Source organism: Coregonus lavaretus (assembly GCF_964263955.1).
Source record: "Coregonus lavaretus genome assembly, contig: HAP1_SCAFFOLD_6918, whole genome shotgun sequence".
In the NCBI taxonomy this organism is placed as follows: Eukaryota; Metazoa; Chordata; class Actinopteri; order Salmoniformes; family Salmonidae; genus Coregonus; species Coregonus lavaretus.
Window position 1 is genome coordinate 1 of NW_028162502.1, and position 26,470 is coordinate 26,470.

Below are 26,470 nucleotides of genomic sequence, written 5' to 3' on the forward strand. Positions count from 1 at the left end.
GACTGACCAGCCAGGGGGGAGCAGATCCTTTAAGTGGCAGGCCACGGGTTCTGGAGCTCTGGAAGACATGGAGAGAGAACCATAATACAGGAACTACAGGACATCTATAGATTTACATTAAAAAAAACATTTTAGTCATTTAGCAGACGCTCTTATCCAGAGCGACTTACAGTTAGTGAGTGCATACATTATTATTATTTTTTTTTTTATCATACTGGCCCCCCGTGGGAATCGAACCCACAACCCTGGCGTTGCAAACGCCATGCTCTACCAACTGAGCTACATCCCTGCTGGCCATTCCCTCCCCTCCCTGGACGACGCTGGGCCAATTGTGCGCCGCCCCGCATATCCATCTATAACCACATTACTACAGTAACTACAGGACATCTATACATCTATAACCACATTACTACAGTAACTACAGGACATCTATACATCTATAACCACATTACTACAGTAACTACAGGACATCTATACATCTATAACCACATTACTACAGTAACTACAGGACATCTATACATCTATAACCACATTACTACAGTAACTACAGGACATCTATACATCTATAACCACATTACTACAGTAACTACAGGACATCTATACATCTAGAACCACATTACTACAGTAACTACAGGACATCTATACATCTAGAACCACATTACTACAGTAACTACAGGACATCTATACATCTAGAACCACATTACTACAGTAACTACAGGACATCTATACATCTAGAACCACATTACTACAGTAACTACAGGACATATATACATCTAGAACCACATTACTACAGTAACTACAGGACATCTATACATCTAGAACCACATTACTACAGTAACTACAGGACATCTATACATCTAGAACCGCATTACTACAGTAACTACAGGACATCTATACATCTATAACCACATTACTACAGTAACTACAGGACATCTATACATCTATAACCACATTACTACAGTAACTACAGGACATCTATACATCTAGAACCACATTACTACAGTAACTACAGGACATCTATACATCTAGAACCACATTACTACAGTAACTACAGGACATCTATACATCTATAACCACATTACTACAGTAACTACAGGACATCTATACATCTAGAACCACATTACTACAGTAACTACAGGACATCTATACCCGCATTACTACAGTAACTACAGGACATCTATACATCTATAACCACATTACTACAGTAACTACAGGACATCTATACATCTATAACCACATTACTACAGTAACTACAGGACATCTATACATCTATAACCACATTACTACAGTAACTACAGGACATCTATACATCTAGAACCACATTACTACAGTAACTACAGGACATCTATACATCTAGAACCACATTACTACAGTAACTACAGGACATCTATACATCTATAACCACATTACTACAGTAACTACAGGACATCTATACATCTATAACCACATTACTACAGTAACTACAGGACATCTATACATCTAGAACCACATTACTACAGTAACTACAGGACATCTATACATCTATAACCACATTACTACAGTAACTACAGGACATCTATACATCTAGAACCACATTACTACAGTAACTACAGGACATCTATACATCTAGAACCACATTACTACAGTAACTAGAGGACATCTATACATCTATAACCACATTACTACAGTAACTACAGGACATCTATACATCTAGAACCACATTACTACAGTAACTACAGGACATCTATACATCTAGAACCACATTACTACAGTAACTACAGGACATCTATACATCTAGAACCACATTACTACAGTAACTACAGGACATCTATACCCGCATTACTACAGTAACTACAGGACATCTATACATCTATAACCACATTACTACAGTAACTACAGGACATCTATACATCTATAACCACATTACTACAGTAACTACAGGACATCTATACATCTATAACCACATTACTACAGTAACTACAGGACATCTATACATCTAGAACCACATTACTACAGTAACTACAGGACATCTATACATCTAGAACCACATTACTACAGTAACTACAGGACATCTATACATCTATAACCACATTACTACAGTAACTACAGGACATCTATACATCTATAACCACATTACTACAGTAACTACAGGACATCTATACATCTAGAACCACATTACTACAGTAACTACAGGACATCTATACATCTAGAACCACATTACTACAGTAACTACAGGACATCTATACATCTAGAACCACATTACTACAGTAACTACAGGACATCTATACATCTAGAACCACATTACTACAGTAACTACAGGACATCTATACATCTAGAACCACATTGCTACAGTAACTACAGGACATCTATACATCTATAACCACATTACTACAGTAACTACAGGACATCTATACATCTATAACCACATTACTACAGTAACTACAGGACATCTATACATCTATAACCACATTACTACAGTAACTACAGGACATCTATACATCTATAACCACATTACTACAGTAACTACAGGACATCTATACATCTAGAACCACATTACTACAGTAACTACAGGACATCTATACATCTATAACCACATTACTACAGTAACTACAGGACATCTATACATCTATAACCACATTACTACAGTAACTACAGGACATCTATACATCTATAACCACATTACTACAGTAACTACAGGACATCTATACATCTATAACCACATTACTACAGTAACTACAGGACATCTATAACCACATTACTACAGTAACTACAGGACATCTATACATCTAGAACCACATTACTACAGTAACTACAGGACATCTATACATCTAGAACCACATTACTACAGTAACTACAGGACATCTATACATCTATAACCACATTACTACAGTAACTACAGGACATCTATAACCACATTACTACAGTAACTACAGGACATCTATACATCTATAACCACATTACTACAGTAACTACAGGACATCTATACATCTATAACCACATTACTACAGTAACTACAGGACATCTATACATCTATAACCACATTACTACAGTAACTACAGGACATCTATACATCTATAACCACATTACTACAGTAACTACAGGACATCTATACATCTATAACCACATTACTACAGTAACTACAGGACATCTATACATCTATAACCACATTACTATAGTAACTACAGGACATCTATACATCTAGAACCACATTACTACAGTAACTACAGGACATCTATACATCTAGAACCACATTACTACAGTAACTACAGGACATCTATACATCTATAACCACATTACTACAGTAACTACAGGACATCTATAACCACATTACTACAGTAACTACAGGACATCTATACATCTATAACCACATTACTATAGTAACTACAGGACATCTATACATCTAGAACCACATTACTACAGTAACTACAGGACATCTATACATCTATAACCACATTACTACAGTAACTACAGGACATCTATACATCTAGAACCACATTACTACAGTAACTACAGGACATCTATAACCACATTACTACAGTAACTACAGGACATCTATACATCTATAACCACATTACTACAGTAACTACAGGACATCTATACATCTATAACCACATTACTACAGTAACTACAGGACATCTATACATCTATAACCACATTACTACAGTAACTACAGGACATCTATACATCTAGAACCGCATTACTACAGTAACTACAGGACATCTATACATCTATAACCACATTACTACAGTAACTACAGGACATCTATACATCTAGAACCACATTACTACAGTAACTACAGGACATCTATACATCTAGAACCACATTACTACAGTAACTACAGGACATCTATACATCTAGAACCACATTACTACAGTAACTACAGGACATCTATACATCTAGAACCACATTACTACAGTAACTACAGGACATCTATACATCTATAACCACATTACTACAGTAACTACAGGACATCTATACATCTAGAACCACATTACTACAGTAACTACAGGACATCTATACATCTATAACCACATTACTACAGTAACTACAGGACATCTATACATCTATAACCACATTACTACAGTAACTACAGGACATCTATACATCTATAACCACATTACTACAGTAACTACAGGACATCTATACATCTAGAACCACATTACTACAGTAACTACAGGACATCTATACATCTAGAACCACATTACTACAGTAACTACAGGACATCTATACATCTATAACCACATTACTACAGTAACTACAGGACATCTATACATCTATACCACATTACTACAGTAACTACAGGACATCTATACATCTATAACCACATTACTACAGTAACTACAGGACATCTATACATCTAGAACCACATTACTACAGGACATCTATACATCTATAACCACATTACTACAGTAACTACAGGACATCTATACATCTATAACCACATTACTACAGTAACTACAGGACATCTATACATCTATAACCACATTACTACAGTAACTACAGGACATCTATACATCTATAACCACATTACTACAGTAACTACAGGACATCTATACATCTATAACCACATTACTACAGTAACTACAGGACATCTATACATCTATAACCACATTACTACAGTAACTACAGGACATCTATACATCTAGAACCACATTACTACAGTAACTACAGGACATCTATACATCTAGAACCACATTACTACAGTAACTACAGGACATCTATACATCTAGAACCACATTACTACAGTAACTACAGGACATCTATACATCTATAACCACATTACTACAGTAACTACAGGACATCTATACATCTAGAACCACATTACTACAGTAACTACAGGACATCTATACATCTAGAACCACATTACTACAGTAACTACAGGACATCTATACATCTATAACCACATTACTACAGTAACTACAGGACATCTATACATCTAGAACCACATTACTACAGTAACTACAGGACATCTATACATCTAGAACCACATTACTACAGTAACTACAGGACATCTATACATCTATAACCACATTACTACAGTAACTACAGGACATCTATACATCTAGAACCACATTACTACAGTAACTACAGGACATCTATACATCTAGAACCGCATTACTACAGTAACTACAGGACATCTATACATCTATAACCACATTACTACAGTAACTACAGGACATCTATACATCTATAACCACATTACTACAGTAACTACAGGACATCTATACATCTATAACCACATTACTACAGTAACTACAGGACATCTATACATCTATAACCACATTACTACAGTAACTACAGGACATCTATACATCTATAACCACATTACTACAGTAACTACAGGACATCTATACATCTATAACCACATTACTACAGTAACTACAGGACATCTATACATCTAGAACCACATTACTACAGTAACTACAGGACATCTATACATCTATAACCGCATTACTACAGTAACTACAGGACATCTATACATCTATAACCACATTACTACAGTAACTACAGGACATCTATACTAATAAATCTGTCTTCTAAATGCAGCTGCCTTAAAACGAACATCAAATGTTTCCAGTTATCTGTTGTAATGTCATACAGACTTAGATTGGACTGGTAAAAGCTAACTGGACTAAATGACAATGGCGGTCATACAGACGTGCAGTGGGGAAAAAAAGTATTTAGTCAGCCACCAATTGTGCAAGTTCTCCCACTTAAAAAGATGAGAGAGGCCTGTAATTTTCTTCATAGGTACACGTCAACTATGACAGACAAATTTGAGATTTTTTTTCTCCAGAAAATCACATTGTAGGATTTTTAATGAATTTATTTGCAAATTATGGTGGAAAATAAGTATTTGGTCACCTACAAACAAGCAAGATTTCTGGCTCTCACAGACTTGTAACTTCTTCTTTAAGAGGCTCCTCTGTCCTCCACTCGTTACCTGTATTAATGGCACCTGTTTGAACTTGTTATCAGTATAAAAGACACCTGTCCACAACCTCAAACAGTCACACTCCAAACTCCACTATGGCCAAGACCAAAGAGCTGTCAAAGGACACCAGAAACAAAATTGTAGACCTGCACCAGGCTGGGAAGACTGAATCTGCAATAGGTAAGCAGCTTGGTTTGAAGAAATCAACTGTGGGAGCAATTATTAGGATATGGAAGACATACAAGACCACTGATAATCTCTCTCGATCTGGGGCTCCACGCAAGATCTCACCCCGTGGGGTCAAATGATCACAAGAACGGTGAGCAAAAATCCCAGAACCACACGGGGGGACCTAGTGAATGACCTGCAGAGAGCTGGGACCAAAGTAACAAAGCCTACCATCAGTAACACACTACGCCGCCAGGGACTCAAATCCTGCAGTGCCAGACGTGTCCCCCTGCTTAAGCCAGTACATGTCCAGGCCCGTCTGAAGTTTGCTAGAGTGCATTTGGATGATCCAGAAGAGGATTGGGAGAATGTCATATGGTCAGATGAAACCAAAATAGAACTTTTTGGTAAAAACTCAACTCGTCGTGTTTGGAGGACAAAGAATGCTGAGTTGCATCCAAAGAACACCATAAGCATGGGGGTGGAAACATCATGCTTTGGGGCTGTTTTTCTGCAAAGGGACCAGGACGACTGATCCGTGTAAAGGAAAGAATGAATGGGGCCATGTATCGTGAGATTTTGAGTGAAAACCTCCTTCCATCAGCAAGGGCATTGAAGATGAAACGTGGCTGGGTCTTTCAGCATGACAATGATCCCAAACACACCGCCCGGGCAACGAAGGAGTGGCTTCGTAAGAAGCATTTCAAGGTCCTGGAGTGGCCTAGCCAGTCTCCAGATCTCAACCCCATAGAACATCTTTGGAGGGAGTTGAAAGTCAGTGTCTGGTAGGTATAGTTAGGGTAGGTATAGTTAGGGTAGGTATAGTTAGGGTAGGTATAGTTAGGGTAGGTGTAGTTAGGGTAGGTATAGTTAGGGTAGCTAGAGTTAGGGTAGGTAGAGTTAGGGTAGGTATAGTTAGGGTAGGTAGAGTTAGGGTAGGTAGAGTTAGGGTAGGTATAGTTAGGGTAGGTATAGTTAGGGTAGGTATAGTTAGGGTAGGTAGAGTTAGGGTAGGTAGAGTTAGGGTAGGTATAGTTAGGGTAGGTATAGTTAGGGTAGGTAGAGTTAGGGTAGGTATAGTTAGGGTAGGTATAGTTAGGGTAGGTATAGTTAGGGTAGGTAGAGTTAGGGTAGGTATAGTTAGGGTAGGTAGAGTTAGGGTAGGTAGAGTTAGGGTAGGTATAGTTAGGGTAGGTATAGTTAGGGTAGGTAGAGTTAGGGTAGGTAGAGTTAGGGTAGGTAGAGTTAGGGTAGGTATAGTTAGGGTAGGTAGAGTTAGGGTAGGTATAGTTAGGGTAGGTAGAGTTAGGGTAGGTATAGTTAGGGTAGGTAGAGTTAGGGTAGGTAGAGTTAGGGTAGGTAGAGTTAGGGTAGGTATAGTTAGGGTAGGTATAGTTAGGGTAGGTATAGTTAGGGTAGGTAGAGTTAGGGTAGGTATAGTTAGGGTAGGTATAGTTAGGGTAGGTAGAGTTAGGGTAGGTAGAGTTAGGGTAGGTAGAGTTAGGGTAGGTAGAGTTAGGGTAGGTAGAGTTAGGGTAGCTAGAGTTAGGGTAGGTATAGTTAGGGTAGGTATAGTTAGGGTAGGTAGAGTTAGGGTAGGTAGAGTTAGGGTAGGTAGAGTTAGGGTAGGTATAGTTAGGGTAGGTATAGTTAGGGTAGGTATAGTTAGGGTAGGTAGAGTTAGGGTAGGTATAGTTAGGGTAGGTAGAGTTAGGGTAGGTATAGTTAGGGTAGCTAGAGTTAGGGTAGGTATAGTTAGGGTAGGTAGAGTTAGGGTAGGTATAGTTAGGGTAGGTAGAGTTAGGGTAGGTAGAGTTAGGGTAGGTAGAGTTAGGGTAGGTATAGTTAGGGTAGGTATAGTTAGGGTAGGTAGAGTTAGGGTAGATAGAGTTAGGGTAGGTATAGTTAGGGTAGGTAGAGTTAGGGTAGGTATAGTTAGGGTAGGTATAGTTAGGGTAGGTATAGTTAGGGTAGGTATAGTTAGGGTAGGTATAGTTAGGGTAGGTATAGTTAGGGTAGGTAGAGTTAGGGTAGGTATAGTTAGGGTAGGTAGAGTTAGGGTAGGTATAGTTAGGGTAGGTATAGTTAGGGTAGGTATAGTTAGGGTAGGTAGAGTTAGGGTAGGTATAGTTAGGGTAGGTAGAGTTAGGGTAGGTATAGTTAGGGTAGGTAGAGTTAGGGTAGGTAGAGTTAGGGTAGGTAGAGTTACCTCTTCTTTCCCCAGGGGTCTGAAGCGTGTCTGGTAGCGGCTGAGCTCCACGTTGAGGCGATGGACGGTCATCTTCAGGCCGTCATTCTCATCCACCAGCTCCTGGGCTTGCTGCCTCAGACTCATCAGCTCTGCCTGCTCACCTACAGGGGGAGCTACAGTCAATGTCTGGTCCACAGCAGCTCTGCCTGCTCACCTACAGGGGGAGCTACAGTCAATGGCTGGTCCACAGCAGCTCTGCCTGCTCACCTACAGGGGGAGCTACAGTCAATGGCTGGTCCACACAGGAAGTACAATGCAGAACACGTATTATGAAGGTTAGATACAGAGATCCAGTTGATAACAAACTGAGAAACCATGAGAGCTGGCTTCGATAGACAGGCTGTAGATCCCCTGTCCATCATGGCCCCTGTCTCCCCCCTCCCCCCACCCTGTCTCCCCCCTCCCCCCACCCTCCCCTCTCCCCCCAGTATCCACCCCACCTGCCATAGTCCTCTCCCCCCAGTATCCACCCCACCTGCCATAGTCCTCTCCCCCCAGTATCCACCCCACCTGCCATAGTCCTCTCCCCCCAGTATCCACCCCACCTGCCATAGTCCTCTCCCCTCTCTCCCCAGTATCCACCCCACCTGCCATAGTCCTCTCCCTCCAGTATCCACCCCACCTGCCATAGTCCTCTCCCCCCAGTATCCACCCCAGCTGCCATAGTCCTCTCCCCCCAGTATCCACCCCACCTGCCATAGTCCTCTCCCCTCTCCCCCCAGTATCCACCCCACCTGCCATAGTCCTCTCCCCTCTCCCCCCAGTATCCACCCCACCTGCCATAGTCCTCTCCCCTCTCCCCCCAGTATCCACCCCACCTGCCATAGTCCTCTCCCCCCAGTATCCACCCCACCTGCCATAGTCCTCTCCCCTCTCCCCCCAGTATCCACCCCACCTGCCATAGTCCTCTCCCCCCAGTATCCACCCCACCTGCCATAGTCCTCTCCCCTCTCCCCCCAGTATCCACCCCACCTGCCATAGTCCTCTCCCCCCAGTATCCACCCCACCTGCCATAGTCCTCTCCCCCCAGTATCCACCCCAGCTGCCATAGTCCTCTCCCCTCTCCCCCCAGTATCCACCCCACCTGCCATAGTCCTCTCCCCTCTCTCCCCAGTATCCACCCCACCTGCCATAGTCCTCTCCCCCCAGTATCCACCAAACCTGCCATAGTCCTCTCCCCTCTCTCCCCAGTATCCACCCCACCTGCCATAGTCCTCTCCCCTCTCCCCCCAGTATCCACCCCACCTGCCATAGTCCTCTCCCCTCTCCCCCCAGTATCCACCCCACCTGCCATAGTCCTCTCCCCTCTCTCCCCAGTATCCACCCCACCTGCCATAGTCCTCTCCCCTCTCTCCCCAGTATCCCCCCCACCTGCCATAGTCCTCTCCCCCCAGTATCCCCCCCACCTGCCATAGTCCTCTCCCCTCTCCCCCCAGTATCCACCCCAACTGCCATAGTCCTCTCCCCCCAGTATCCACCCCACCTGCCATAGTCCTCTCCCCTCTCCCCCCAGTATCCACCCCACCTGCCATAGTCCTCTCCCCCCAGTATCCACCCCACCTGCCATAGTCCTCTCCCCCCAGTATCCACCCCACCTGCCATAGTCCTCTCCCCTCTCCCCCCAGTATCCACCCCAACTGCCATAGTCCTCTCCCCCCAGTATCCACCCCACCTGCCATAGTCCTCTCCCCTCTCCCCCCAGTATCCACCCCACCTGCCATAGTCCTCTCCCCCCAGTATCCACCCCACCTGCCATAGTCCTCTCCCCCCAGTATCCACCCCACCTGCCATAGTCCTCTCCCCCCAGTATCCACCCCACCTGCCATAGTCCTCTCCCCTCTCCCCCCAGTATCCACCCCACCTGCCATAGTCCTCTCCCCCCAGTATCCACCCCACCTGCCATAGTCCTCTCCCCCCAGTATCCACCCCACCTGCCATAGTCCTCTCCCCCCAGTATCCACCCCACCTGCCATAGTCCTCTCCCCCCAGTATCCACCCCACCTGCCATAGTCCTCTCCCCTCTCTCCCCAGTATCCACCCCACCTGCCATAGTCCTCTCCCCTCTCCCCCCAGTATCCACCCCACCTGCCATAGTCCTCTCCCCCCAGTATCCACCCCACCTGCCATAGTCCTCTCCCCCCAGTATCCACCCCACCTGCCATAGTCCTCTCCCCCCAGTATCCACCCCACCTGCCATAGTCCTCTCCCCCCAGTATCCACCCCACCTGCCATAGTCCTCTCCCCTCTCTCCCCAGTATCCACCCCACCTGCCATAGTCCTCTCCCCTCTCCCCCCAGTATCCACCCCACCTGCCATAGTCCTCTCCCCCCAGTATCCACCCCACCTGCCATAGTCCTCTCCCCTCTCCCCCCAGTATCCACCCCAACTGCCATAGTCCTCTCCCCCCAGTATCCACCCCACCTGCCATAGTCCTCTCCCCTCTCCCCCCAGTATCCACCCCACCTGCCATAGTCCTCTCCCCTCTCCCCCCAGTATCCACCCCACCTGCCATAGTCCTCTCCCCTCTCCCCCCAGTATCCACCCACCTGCCATAGGGACAGGGGCCTTGCTGAGTTCCTGCTCCAGACTCTGGACCCTCTGGTAGCTCCTCTGCAGCTGCAGGCTCTGTTCTGTACACCTCTGCTCCAGCAACCTCCTGTCTGCCCCCAGGGCCTGGTTCTGCTCTGTTAAAGACCGAACCATCTCCTTCTGCATGTCCAGAACCTCTCTGTAGGCACCGCTGGCCTCTGGGTGTGGAAAGGTGTATGGCACAGCACAGAAAAACACAGCACAACACACAGAGACACACAGAGACACACAGAGACACACAGAGACAGAGACACACAGAGACACAGAGACACACAGAGACACACAGACACACACAGAGACACACAGAGACAGAGACACACAGAGACACACAGAGACACACAGAGACAGAGACACACAGAGAAAGACAGACACACAGAGACAGACAGACACACAGAGACAGAGACATACAGAGACACACAGAGACACACAGAGACACAGAGAGGACAGAGACAGACAGACACACACAGAGACACACAGAGACACACAGAGACAGAGACACACAGAGAAAGACAGACACACAGAGACAGACAGACACACAGAGACAGAGACATACAGAGACACACAGAGACACACAGAGACACACAGAGACACACAGAGACAGACAGACACACAGAGACAGAGACATACAAAGACACACAGTGACAGAGACAGACAGAAAGAGACACACAGAGACACAGAGACAGACAGACAGAGATACAGAGACACACAGACACACACAGAGATAGACAAACAGACACACAGAGATACACAGACAGAGACAGACAGACAGACAGACAGACAGACAGACAGACAGACAGACAGACAGACAGACAGACAGACAGACAGACAGACAAGAGGAAAAATAAAGAAATTGAAGAGTCAATGAAATCATAAATACTGAGAGGACAGGTCTGACAACACAGATATATAATACTGAGAGGACAGGTCTGACAACACATATATATAATACTGAGAGGACAGGTCTGACAACACATATATATAATACTGAGAGGACAGGTCTGACAACACAGATATATAATACTGAGAGGACAGGTCTGACAACACAGATATATAATACTGAGAGGACAGGTCTGACAACACAGATATATAATACTGAGAGGACAGGTCTGACAACACAGATATATAATACTGAGAGGACAGGTCTGACAACACATATATATAATACTGAGAGGACAGGTCTGACAACACAGATATATAATACTGAGAGGACAGGTCTGACAACACAGATATATAATACTGAGAGGACAGGTCTGACAACACAGATATATAATACTGAGAGGACAGGTCTGACAACACAGATATATAATACTGAGAGGACAGGTCTGACAACACAGATATATAATACTGAGAGGACAGGTCTGACAACACAGATATATAATACTGAGAGGACAGGTCTGACAACACAGATATATAATACTGAGAGGACAGGTCTGACAACACAGATATATAATACTGAGAGGACAGGTCTAACAACACAGATATATAATACTGAGAGGACAGGTCTGTCAACACAGATATATAATACTGAGAGGACAGGTCTGACAACACAGATATATAATACTGAGAGGACAGGTCTGACAACACAGATATATAATACTGAGAGGACAGGTCTGACAACACAGATATATAATACTGAGAGGACAGGTCTGACAACACAGATATATAATACTGAGAGGACAGGTCTGACAACACAGATATATAATACTGAGAGGACAGGTCTGACAACACAGATATATAATACTGAGAGGACAGGTCTGACAACACAGATATATAATACTGAGAGGACAGGTCTGTCAACACAGATATATAATACTGAGAGGACAGGTCTGACAACACAGATATATAATACTGAGAGGACAGGTCTGACAACACAGATATATAATACTGAGAGGACAGGTCTGACAACACAGATATATAATACTGAGAGGACAGGTCTGACAACACAGATATATAATACTGAGAGGACAGGTCTGTCTAGCACACTTCTAAAAGATGAGGGACAGCCCTAGCTCAAACACTTCTAAAAGTAGGTCTCATGGTGTTAGTTATTGTACACTGCTGGCTATGAAGTCTGAAACCGATCATTCCCCAATATCCAGCCCTAAAACACTGTTGAAACATTAGTATGCTCATCCACAGCACAGCTCTGCATTTCAATTCAGCCCTAAAACACTGCAACCACAGCCTTCAGATCCTCCCCTACAGTATATCTGGTTCTGTGTCCTGACTCTGAGCCTAATGATTACTGTGTCCTGACTCTGAGCCTAATGATTACTGTGTCCTGACTCTGAGCCTAATGATTACTGTGTCCTGACTCTGAGCCTAATGATTACTGTGTCCTGACTCTGACTGATCCTAATGATTACTGTGTCCTGACTCTGAGCCTAATGATTACTGTGTCCTGACTCTGACTGAGCCTAATGATTACTGTGTCCTGACTCTGAGCCTAATGATTACTGTGTCCTGACTGAGCCTAATGATTACTGTGTCCTGACTCTGAGCCTAATGATTACTGTGTCCTGACTCTGACTGAGCCTAATGATTACTGTGTCCTGACTCTGACTGAGCCTAATGATTACTGTGTCCTGACTCTGACTGATCCTAATGATTACTGTGTCCTGACTCTGAGCCTAATGATTACTGTGTCCTGACTCTGAGCCTAATGATTACTGTGTCCTGACTCTGACTGATCCTAATGATTACTGTGTCCTGACTCTGACTGATCCTAATGATTACTGTGTCCTGACTCTGAGCCTAATGATTACTGTGTCCTGACTCTGAGCCTAATGATTACTGTGTCCTGACTCTGAGCCTAATGATTACTGTGTCCTGACTCTGAGCCTAATGATTACTGTGTCCTGACTCTGACTGAGCCTAATGATTACTGTGTCCTGACTCTGAGCCTAATGATTACTGTGTCCTGACTCTGAGCCTAATGATTACTGTGTCCTGACTCTGAGCCTAATGATTACTGTGTCCTGACTCTGAGCCTAATGATTACTGTGTCCTGACTCTGACTGAGCCTAATGATTACTGTGTCCTGACTCTGAGCCTAATGATTAATGTGTCCTGACTGAGCCTAATGATTACTGTGTCCTGACTCTGAGCCTAATGATTACTGTGTCCTGACTCTGACTGAGCCTAATGATTACTGTGTCCTGACTCTGACTGAGCCTAATGATTACTGTGTCCTGACTCTGACTGATCCTAATGATTACTGTGTCCTGACTGAGCCTAATGATTACTGTGTCATGACTCTGAGCCTAATGATTACTGTGTCCTGACTCTGAGCCTAATGATTACTGTGTCCTGACTCTGACTGAGCCTAATGATTACTGTGTCCTGACTCTGACTGAGCCTAATGATTACTGTGTCCTGACTCTGAGCCTAATGATTACTGTGTCCTGACTCTGAGCCTAATGATTACTGTGTCCTGACTCTGACTGAGCCTAATGATTACTGTGTCCTGACTCTGAGCCTAATGATTACTGTGTCCTGACTCTGAGCCTAATGATTACTGTGTCCTGACTCTGAGCCTAATGATTACTGTGTCCTGACTCTGAGCCTAATGATTACTGTGTCCTGACTCTGACTGATCCTAATGATTACTGTGTCCTGACTCTGAGCCTAATGATTACTGTGTCCTGACTCTGAGCCTAATGATTACTGTGTCCTGACTCTGAGCCTAATGATTACTGTGTCCTGACTCTGACTGAGCCTAATGATTACTGTGTCCTGACTCTGAGCCTAATGATTACTGTGTCCTGACTCTGACTGAGCCTAATGATTACTGTGTCCTGACTCTGACTGAGCCTAATGATTACTGTGTCCTGACTCTGACTGAGCCTAATGATTACTGTGTCCTGACTCTGAGCCTAATGATTACTGTGTCCTGACTCTGAGCCTAATGATTACTGTGTCCTGACTCTGACTGAGCCTAATGATTACTGTGTCCTGACTCTGAGCCTAATGATTACTGTGTCCTGACTCTGACTGAGCCTAATGATTACTGTGTCCTGACTCTGAGCCTAATGATTACTGTGTCCTGACTCTGAGCCTAATGATTACTGTGTCCTGACTCTGAGCCTAATGATTACTGTGTCCTGACTCTGAGCCTAATGATTACTGTGTCCTGACTCTGAGCCTAATGATTACTGTGTCCTGACTCTGACTGAGCCTAATGATTACTGTGTCCTGACTGACTGAGCCTAATGATTACTGTGTCCTGACTCTGTCTGAGCCTAATGATTACTGTGTCCTGACTCTGACTGAGCCTAATGATTACTGTGTCCTGACTCTGAGCCTAATGATTACTGTGTCCTGACTCTGACTGAGCCTAATGATTACTGTGTCCTGACTCTGAGCCTAATGATTACTGTGTCCTGACTCTGAGCCTAATGATTACTGTGTCCTGACTCTGAGCCTAATGATTACTGTGTCCTGACTCTGACTGAGCCTAATGATTACTGTGTCCTGACTCTGAGCCTAATGATTACTGTGTCCTGACTCTGACTGAGCCTAATGATTACTGTGTCCTGACTCTGACTGAGCCTAATGATTACTGTGTCCTGACTCTGACTGAGCCTAATGATTACTGTGTCCTGACTCTGACTGATCCTAATGATTACTGTGTCCTGACTCTGAGCCTAATGATTACTGTGTCCTGACTCTGACTGATCCTAATGATTACTGTGTCCTGACTCTGACTGAGCCTAATGATTACTGTGTCCTGACTCTGAGCCTAATGATTACTGTGTCCTGACTCTGAGCCTAATGATTACTGTGTCCTGACTCTGACTGAGCCTAATGATTACTGTGTCCTGACTCTGACTGAGCCTAATGATTACTGTGTCCTGACTCTGAGCCTAATGATTACTGTGTCCTGACTCTGACTGAGCCTAATGATTACTGTGTCCTGACTCTGACTGAGCCTAATGATTACTGTGTCCTGACTCTGAGCCTAATGATTACTGTGTCCTGACTCTGACTGAGCCTAATGATTACTGTGTCCTGACTCTGACTGAGCCTAATGATTACTGTGTCCTGACTCTGAGCCTAATGATTACTGTGTCCTGACTCTGAGCCTAATGATTACTGTGTCCTGACTCTGACTGAGCCTAATGATTACTGTGTCCTGACTGAGCCTAATGATTACTGTGTCCTGACTCTGAGCCTAATGATTAATGTGTCCTGACTGAGCCTAATGATTATTGTGTCCTGACTCTGAGCCTAATGATTACTGTGTCCTGACTCTGAGCCTAATGATTACTGTGTCCTGACTCTGACTGAGCCTAATGATTACTGTGTCCTGACTCTGACTGAGCCTAATGATTACTGTGTCCTGACTCTGACTGAGCCTAATGATTACTGTGTCCTGACTCTGTCTGAGCCTAATGATTACTGTGTCCTGACTCTGAGCCTAATGATTACTGTGTCCTGACTCTGACTGAGCCTAATGATTACTGTGTCCTGACTCTGACTGAGCCTAATGATTACTGTGTCCTGACTCTGACTGAGCCTAATGATTACTGTGTCCTGACTCTGAGCCTAATGATTACTGTGTCCTGACTCTGAGCCTAATGATTACTGTGTCCTGACTCTGACTGAGCCTAATGATTACTGTGTCCTGACTCTGACTGAGCCTAATGATTACTGTGTCCTGACTCTGAGCCTAATGATTACTGTGTCCTGACTCTGAGCCTAATGATTACTGTGTCCTGACTCTGACTGAGCCTAATGATTACTGTGTCCTGACTCTGACTGAGCCTAATGATTACTGTGTCCTGACTCCGAGCCTAATGATTACTGTGTCCTGACTCTGACTGAGCCTAATGATTACTGTGTCCTGACTCTGAGCCTAATGATTACTGTGTCCTGACTCTGAGCCTAATGATTACTGTGTCCTGACTCTGAGCCTAATGATTACTGTGTCCTGACTCTGAGCCTAATGATTACTGTGTCCTGACTCTGAGCCTAATGATTACTGTGTCCTGACTCTGACTGAGCCTAATGATTACTGTGTCCTGACTCCGAGCCTAATGATTACTGTGTCCTGACTCTGACTGAGCCTAATGATTACTGTGTCCTGACTCTGAGCCTAATGATTACTGTGTCCTGACTCTGAGCCTAATGATTACTGTGTCCTGACTCTGAGCCTAATGATTACTGTGTCCTGACTCTGACCCTAATGATTACTGTGTCCTGACTCTGACTGAGCCTAATGATTACTGTGTCCTGACTCTGAGCCTAATGATTACTGTGTCCTGACTCTGAGCCTAATGATTACTGTGTCCTGACTCTGACTGAGCCTAATGATTACTGTGTCCTGACTCTGAGCGTAATGATTACTGTGTCCTGACTCTGACTGAGCCTAATGATTACTGTGTCCTGACTCTGACTGAGCCTAATGATTACTGTGTCCTGACTCTGAGCCTAATGATTACTGTGTCCTGACTCTGAGCCTAATGATTACTGTGTCCTGACTCTGACTGATCCTAATGATTACTGTGTCCTGACTGAGCCTAATGATTACTGTGTCCTGACTCTGACTGAGCCTAATGATTACTGTGTCCTGACTCTGAGCCTAATGATTACTGTGTCCTGACTGAGCCTAATGATTACTGTGTCCTGACTCTGACTGAGCCTAATGATTACTGTGTCCTGACTCTGACTGAGCCTAATGATTACTGTGTCCTGACTCTGACTGAGCCTAATGATTACTGTGTCCTGACTCTGACTGAGCCTAATGATTACTGTGTCCTGACTCTGAGCCTAATGATTACTGTGTCCTGACTCTGATCCTAATGATTACTGTGTCCTGACTCTGATCCTAATGATTACTGTGTCCTGACTCTGATCCTAATGATTACTGTGTCCTGACTCTGACTGATCCTAATGATTACTGTGTCCTGACTCTGAGCCTAATGATTACTGTGTCCTGACTCTGACTGAGCCTAATGATTACTGTGTCCTGACTCTGACTGAGCCTAATGATTACTGTGTCCTGACTCTGAGCCTAATGATTACTGTGTCCTGACTCTGACTGAGCCTAATGATTACTGTGTCCTGACTCTGACTGATCCTAATGATTACTGTGTCCTGACTCTGATCCTAATGATTACTGTGTCCTGACTCTGATCCTAATGAGTACTGTGTCCTGACTCTGAGCCTAATGATTACTGTGTCCTGACTCTGAGCCTAATGATTACTGTGTCCTGACTCTGACTGAGCCTAATGTTTACTGTGTCCTGACTCTGACTGAGCCTAATGATTACTGTGTCCTGACTCTGAGCCTAATGATTACTGTGTCCTGACTCTGACTGAGCCTAATGATTACTGTGTCCTGACTCTGACTGAGCCTAATGATTACTGTGTCCTGACTCTGAGCCTAATGATTACTGTGTCCTGACTCTGAGCCTAATGATTACTGTGTCCTGACTCTGAGCCTAATGATTACTGTGTCCTGACTCTGACTGAGCCTAATGATTACTGTGTCCTGACTCTGAGCCTAATGATTACTGTGTCCTGACTCTGTCTGAGCCTAATGATTACTGTGTCCTGACTCTGACTGAGCCTAATGATTACTGTGTCCTGACTCTGAGCCTAATGATTACTGTGTCCTGACTCTGAGCCTAATGATTACTGTGTCCTGACTCTGACTGAGCCTAATGATTACTGTGTCCTGACTCTGACTGAGCCTAATGATTACTGTGTCCTGACTCTGACTGAGCCTAATGATTACTGTGTCCTGACTCTGACTGAGCCTAATGATTACTGTGTCCTGACTGAGCCTAATGATTACTGTGTCCTGACTCTGACTGAGCCTAATGATTACTGTGTCCTGACTCTGAGCCTAATGATTACTGTGTCCTGACTCTGACTGAGCCTAATGATTACTGTGTCCTGACTCTGAGCCTAATGATTACTGTGTCCTGACTCTGAGCCTAATGATTAATGTGTCCTGACTCTGAGCCTAATGATTACTGTGTCCTGACTCTGACTGAGCCTAATGATTACTGTGTCCTGACTCTGAGCCTAATGATTACTGTGTCCTGACTCTGAGCCTAATGATTACTGTGTCCTGACTCTGACTGAGCCTAATGATTACTGTGTCCTGACTCTGAGCCTAATGATTACTGTGTCCTGACTCTGAGCCTAATGATTACTGTGTCCTGACTCTGAGCCTAATGATTACTGTGTCCTGACTCTGACTGAGCCTAATGATTACTGTGTCCTGACTCTGAGCCTAATGATTACTGTGTCCTGACTCTGAGCCTAATGATTACTGTGTCCTGACTCTGACTGAGCCTAATGATTACTGTGTCCCTGACTCTGAGCCTAATGATTACTGTGTCCTGACTCTGACTGAGCCTAATGATTACTGTGTCCTGACTCTGAGCCTAATGATTACTGTGTCCTGACTCTGAGCCTAATGATTACTGTGTCCTGACTCTGAGCCTAATGATTACTGTGTCCTGACTCTGACTGAGCCTAATGATTACTGTGTCCTGACTCTGAGCCTAATGATTACTGTGTCCTGACTCTGAGCCTAATGATTACTGTGTCCTGACTCTGAGCCTAATGATTACTGTGTCCTGACTCTGACTGATCCTAATGATTACTGTGTCCTGACTCTGAGCCTAATGATTACTGTGTCCTGACTCTGAGCCTAATGATTAATGTGTCCTGACTGAGCCTAATGATTACTGTGTCCTGACTCTGAGCCTAATGATTACTGTGTCCTGACTCTGAGCCTAATGATTACTGTGTCCTGACTCTGAGCCTAATGATTACTGTGTCCTGACTCTGACTGAGCCTAATGATTACTGTGTCCTGACTCTGAGCCTAATGATTACTGTGTCCTGACTCTGAGCCTAATGATTACTGTGTCCTGACTCTGACTGAGCCTAATGATTACTGTGTCCTGACTCTGAGCCTAATGATTACTGTGTCCTGACTCTGAGCCTAATGATTACTGTGTCCTGACTCTGACTGAGCCTAATGATTACTGTGTCCTGACTCTGACTGAGCCTAATGATTACTGGCATACTGACAGGAGATGACTTGATATGTAAAGACAGACAGGAATAATGGTTCTTTCAAGTATCACAAAATAACATAAAAAATGGTTTTTGGGCTGTCACCATGGGAGACCCTCTGTGGAAAGGGTTCTACCTGAAACCCAAAAGGGTTTGTCTATTGGGATAGCCGAAGGACCCTTATAGTTTCTAGATATACGTCTCTCTCTCTCTCTCTACCTGATGGTCCATCTCTCTCTCTCTCTCTCTGATGGTCCATCTCTCCTGCTTCCTGAGCTGTTGGTCTTCTGGGCTGAAGACCTCTTCTTAGACGCACTAAAGCTTTCTTCTGTCAAACCTGAGAAGACACAGTTAGAGTCAGTATCATTCTCTCATTTCCCTACTACTGGCAATTAGAAAGCCAAAGACAGGAGAGAATAGACGAGATAGAGAGAGTAGAGAGAGGGGAGAGAAAGAGAGAGAGAGAGACAGAGAGAGACAGAGAAATAGAGACAGAGAGAGACAGAGAAAGAGAGAGACAGAGACAGAGAGACAGACAAAGAGAGAGAGACAGAGACAGAGAGAGACAGAGAGAGGGGAGAAAGAGAGAGAGAGAGAGAGAGAGAGAGAGAGAGACAGAGAGAGAGAGAGAGACAGAGAGAGGGAGAGAGAGAGAGAGAGAGAGAGAGAGAGAGCGAGAGAGAGACAGAGAGAGAGAGAGACAGAGAGAGGGGAGAGAGAGAGAGAGAGAGAGAGAGAGAGAGAGAGACCGAGAAAGAGAGAGAGAGACCGAGAAAGAGAGAGAGACAGAGAGAGACAGAGACAGAGAGACAGACAAACAGAGAGAGAGACAGAGAGAGAGAGAGAGAGAGAGAGAGAGAGAGAGAGAGACAGAGAGAGAGACAGAGAGAGAGAGAGAGAGAGAGAGAGAGAGAGAGAGACAGAGAGAGAGAGAGAGAGAGAGAGACAGAGAGAGAGAGAGAGAGAGAGAGACAGAGAGAGACCGAGAAAGAGAGAGACCGAGAAAGAGAGAGAGAGAGACAGAGAGAGACAGAGAGAGACAGAGAGAGAGAGAGAGACAGAGACAGAGACAGAGAGAGAGAGAGAGAGAGAGAGAGAGAGAGAGAGAGGAGCCCACTCACATAGCTGCCTAGATTAAGTGTTACACCACAATAACAGAAACAGGATTACCCACTCAACCCCTCACAGTGTTAGACTGTAGACTACTCTAGGCTAGGTGTTAGATAGTGTTAGACTGTAGACTACTCTAGGCTAGGTGTTAGATAGTGTTAGACTGTAGACTACTCTAGGCTAGGTGTTAGATAGTGTTAGACTGTAGACTACTCTAGGCTAGGTGTTAGATAGTGTTAGACTGTAGACTACTCTAGGCTAGGTGTTAGATAGTGTTAGACTGTAGGCTACTCTAGGCTAGGTGTTAGATAGTGTTAGACTGTAGACTACTCTAGGCTAGGTGTTAGATAGTGTTAGACTGTAGACTACTCTAGGCTAGGTGTTAGATAGTGTTAGACTGTAGACTACTCTAGGCTAGGTGTTAGATAGTGTTAGACTGTAGGCTACGCTAGGCTAGGTGTTAGACTGTAGACTACTCTAGGCTAGGTGTTAGATAGTGTTAGACTGTAGACTACTCTAGGCTAGGTGTTAGATAGTGTTAGACTGTAGACTACTCTAGGCTAGGTGTTAGATAGTGTTAGACTGTAGACTACTCTAGGCTAGGTGTTAGATAGTGTTAGACTGTAGACTACTCTAGGCTAGGTGTTAGATAGTGTTAGACTGTAGACTACTCTAGGCTAGGTGTTAGATAGTGTTAGACTGTAGACTACTCTAGGCTAGGTGTTAGATAGTGTTAGACTGTAGACTACTCTAGGCTAGGTGTTAGATAGTGAAGACTGTAGACTACTCTAGGCTAGGTGTTAGATAGTGTTAGACTGTAGGCTGCTCTAGGCTAGGTGTTAGATAGTGTTAGACTGTAGACTACTCTAGGCTAGGTGTTAGATAGTGTTAGACTGTAGACTACTCTAGGCTAGGTGTTAGATAGTGTTAGACTGTAGACTACTCTAGGCTAGGTGTTAGATAGTGTTAGACTGTAGGCTACTCTAGGCTAGGTGTTAGATAGTGTTAGACTGTAGGCTACTCTAGGCTAGGTGTTAGATAGTGTTAGACTGTAGACTACTCTAGGCTAGGTGTTAGATAGTGTTAGACTGTAGACTACTCTAGGCTAGGTGTTAGATAGTGTTAGACTGTAGACTACTCTAGGCTAGGTGTTAGACTGTAGACTACTCTAGGCTAGGTGTTAGATAGTGTTAGACTGTAGACTACTGTAGGCTAGGTGTTAGATAGTGTTAGACTGTAGGCTACTCTAGGCTAGGTGTTAGACTGTAGACTACTCTAGGCTAGGTGTTAGATAGTGTTAGACTGTAGACTACTGTAGGCTAGGTGTTAGATAGTGTTAGACTGTAGGCTACTCTAGGCTAGGTGTTAGATAGTGTTAGACTGTAGACTACTCTAGGCTAGGTGTTAGATAGTGTTAGACTGTAGACTACTCTAGGCTAGGTGTTAGATAGTGTTAGACTGTAGACTACTCTAGGCTAGGTGTTAGATAGTGTTAGACTGTAGACTACTCTAGGCTAGGTGTTAGATAGTGTTAGACTGTAGACTGCTCTAGGCTAGGTGTTAGATAGTGTTAGACTGTAGACTACTCTAGGCTAGGTGTTAGATAGTGTTAGACTGTAGGCTACTCTAGGCTAGGTGTTAGATAGTGTTAGACTGTAGACTACTCTAGGCTAGGTGTTAGATAGTGTTAGACTGTAGACTACTCTAGGCTAGGTGTTAGATAGTGTTAGACTGTAGACTACTCTAGGCTAGGTGTTAGATAGTGTTAGACTGTAGACTACTCTAGGCTAGGTGTTAGATAGTGTTAGACTGTAGACTACTCTAGGCTAGGTGTTAGATAGTGTTAGACTGTAGGCTACTCTAGGCTAGGTGTTAGATAGTGTTAGACTGTAGGCTACTCTAGGCTAGGTGTTAGATAGTGTTAGACTGTAGACTACTCTAGGCTAGGTGTTAGATAGTGTTAGACTGTAGACTACTCTAGGCTAGGTGTTAGATAGTGTTAGACTGTAGGCTGCTCTAGGTTAGGTGATAGAGAGCTGGTATGGAGAGGATGGGAATTATAATCCTACCATTAGGAAAATGATATGGGAGTGTTGTTATAGGCTGTCTGGCTGGACCAATGATAAGGCCTTACCTGGGGAAGGCATGCTTCTACGAGACGAAGGCCTCTGCTCTAGTTTGGGTGATGTGGCCTGGGGGAGAGAGAGGGGGAGAGAGAGGGGGAGAGAGAGGGGGAGAGAGAGGGATTGTGAGAGAAAGAGAGATCGTGAGAGAGAGATAAAGATCGAGAGAGAGCGAGAGCGAGAGAGCAAGAGAGAGAGAGAGCGATATGAATGCACTAACTAAGTTGCTCTGGAAAAGAGCGTCTGCTAAATCAGTGTTTCCCAACTCCAGTCCTCCAGTAACCCCAACAGCCCAACTCCAGTCCTCCAGTAACCCCAACAGCCCAACTCCAGTCCTCCAGTACCCCAACAGCCCAACTCCAGTCCTCCAGTATCCCCAACAGCCCAACTCCAGTCCTCCAGTATCCCCAACAGCCCAACTCCAGTCCTCCAGTAACCCCAACAGCCCAACTCCAGTCCTCCAGTAACCCCAACAGCCCAACTCCAGTCCTCCAGTACCCCAACAGCCCAACTCCAGTCCTCCAGTACCCCAACAGCCCAACTCCAGTCCTCCAGTACCCCAACTGGAGGACTGGAGTTGGGCTGTTGGGGTTACTGGAGGACTGGAGTTGGGCTGTTGGGGATACTGGAGGACTGGAGTTGGGCTGTTGGGGGTACTGGAGGACTGGAGTTGGACTGTTGGGGGTACTGGAGGACTGGAGTTGGGAAACTGTGCTAAATGACTAAAATGTTTGTTTTTTTAAAGAGAGAGCAAGATTAAAGAGGGAAAGAGAGAGGGAGTAAATCAAACAACATATTGAGATAGACATTCCAGTTGTAGAATGCCAAAAGGATTGTGTGTGTTTGTGTCCTTTAATCAAAGCCCTCAAGACGACGGTTCAGAGAAACTAGCAATCACATGGGAGAAACAGCTCCTTGAGGAGGACTCCTAAACAGCCTTGGCTGGGCTGGGCTGGGCTGGGCTGGGCTGGGCTGGGCTGGGCTGGGCTGGGCTGAGCTGGGCTGAGCTGGGCTGGGCTGGGCTGGGCTGGGCTGAGCTGGGCTGGGCTGGGCTGGGCTGGGCTGAGCTGGGCTGGGCTGAGCTGGGCTGGGCTGGGCTGGGCTGAGCTGGGCTGAGCTGTGTGTGTGCTTGAGGACTCCTAAACAGCCTTAGCTGAGCTGAGCTGGGCTGAGCTGTGTGTGTCAGGGTTTCCGTTAGGAAAATGTGGCGCGCGACAACGTGACCGGAAAGATTATAATTTACCGGCCATTTGAGAAATGTGACGGACCCATATGCATTTGGGTGCATAACCCATTAGGTTGTCCACCCACGGTGCTCAGAATGACAGAAATCACCTTTAGATCATGGTAATGCATCTCAACAGCACATTCAACTCCTCTAATGAAGCAGCCAATAAAATGTCATTTTTCAGACATTTTACCAAAATGCAATTCGCGGGAAAAATTAAAAAAACACCCTTTAAACTGCACACCTGATGTGAGCGGTTCCATATGTGACAGAGATGGAAATTTAGGAAGATGGGGGGACTCTAAAGATGCAACAACTAGGATGGGGTTGATAATATGACTAGGATGGGGTTGCTAATATGACTAGGATTGTGCCTTTGGCTTCTGGACAACGAAAGAAAAGTTGATATGAAAACCAATAGACCAGGAGAGAAATGGCATAGCGGTGGGTCTATACAGAAATAAATAAAAATCATTCGAAAATACTTCACTAGAAAGAATGACTTAGCCACAGAGGAATCGAGAATCATTAGCTTCTTTTTTTTTTTTTATTGCTGTGAATTGTTTCAAATCACAAGCTCGTAGACAGCAGTGTGGGGCGTGGTGATAGGTCTAGCTGATTATTGATTTATTGATTTGTGGCTGTCAGTGAAAAAGAAGAAGATAATGTTTCTTGTGTATAATTGAACATGTTGAGACCAGAAGAAGGGGAGGGGTGTGAGGCGAACATCTAGGCCGGTCTCTCCAGAATGCGCTCAGCTGTCTCCCGACAATTCTTGCACATTCATTGTGTTTGTTGTTTGCCCTTTGATATATATATATTTTTAAATCAATTCCCCATTACATATGTCACCAGTAGTAAATGTACCATTAATCCACATCATTTGGTTACATACATTTCTGTTAATGCATGTATTAATTAGTCATTTACCGTTGTCATTCTCGGAGTGGAAACGTTGCTTGCAGAGTTCACAACCTGCTACAATTGTGAGTTTTGGTTTATTTCATAACCAACATTTACGAGATTTGTTAATTGTCTTTTGTTTGGAGTGCTCCACGTAAGCAAAGAGCATGTGTCTGGTTTCTCTGTCCTGATAATGTTGCAGGAGTGCGCGCCTGAGCATAGAATGTAACTGGCCTGCAGCGTAGAAATGTACTAAAGTGTTTTTTTTACATCCGTTGTGAATGATAATATATTAAAACTATAGTTCAGCGGTCCAAGGCACTGCATCGCCGTGCTAGAGGCGTCACTACAGACCCGGGTTCGATCCCAGGGTCTGCAGTCACAACCGACCGGGAGTACCATAGGGCGGCGCACATTTGAAACAGCGTCGTCCGGGTTAGGGGAGGGTTTGGCCGGGGGGGGGGCTTTACTTGGCTCATCGCGCTCTAGTGATTCCTTGTGGCGGGCCGGGCGCCTGCAGGCTGACCTCGGCCGTCAGTTGAACGGTGTTTCCTCCGACACATTGTCTGGATTCCGGGTTAAGCGGGCGGGTGTTAAAGAAGCGCGGTTTGGCGGGTCATGTTTCGGAGGACGCATGACTCGACCTTCGCCTCTCCCGAGTCTGTTGGGGAGTTGCAGCGATGAGACAAGATCATAATTGGGATATCACGATATTGGAGAGAAAAAGGGGGTACAATATTGTTGCTCAATAAATGGGCTTCTAAAAGCTCATGTTTTACTACAGCAGCAACCAGCAGCAGGAGAAATCCAGCTGGAAATAGGCTCCATATGCTGGTCGTGTATGACAGGGGAAATCCAGCTGGAAATAGGCTCCATATGCTGGTCGTGTATGACAGGAGAAATCCAGCTGGAAATAGGCTCCATATGCTGGTCGTGTATGACAGGGGAAATCCAGCTGGAAATAGGCTCCATATGCTGGTCGTGTATGACAGGGGAAATCCAGCTGGAAATAGGCTCCATATGCTGGTCGTGTATGACAGGAGAAATCCAGCTGGAAATAGGCTCCATATGCTGGTCATGTATGACAGGAGAAATCCAGCTGGAAATAGGCTCCATATGCTGGTCGTGTATAACAGGGGAAATCCA

The 26,470-nt window shown here is 44.7% G+C and overlaps 1 protein-coding gene across 1 annotated transcript; it reads right to left on the reverse strand.

Moving 5' to 3' along the window:
* Positions 1–7: 7 nt before the first annotated feature.
* LOC311119194 (centrosomal protein of 89 kDa-like) lies at positions 8–23,262 on the reverse strand (the record flags this gene model as incomplete). Its single annotated transcript, XM_084193928.1, has 5 exons — positions 8–58; positions 8,292–8,434; positions 10,880–11,073; positions 20,180–20,297; positions 23,205–23,262. Coding segments are annotated over 5 exons (564 nt in total), but the record flags the coding sequence as incomplete, so codon positions are not given.
* Between the last annotated feature and the right edge of the window lie 3,208 nt (positions 23,263–26,470).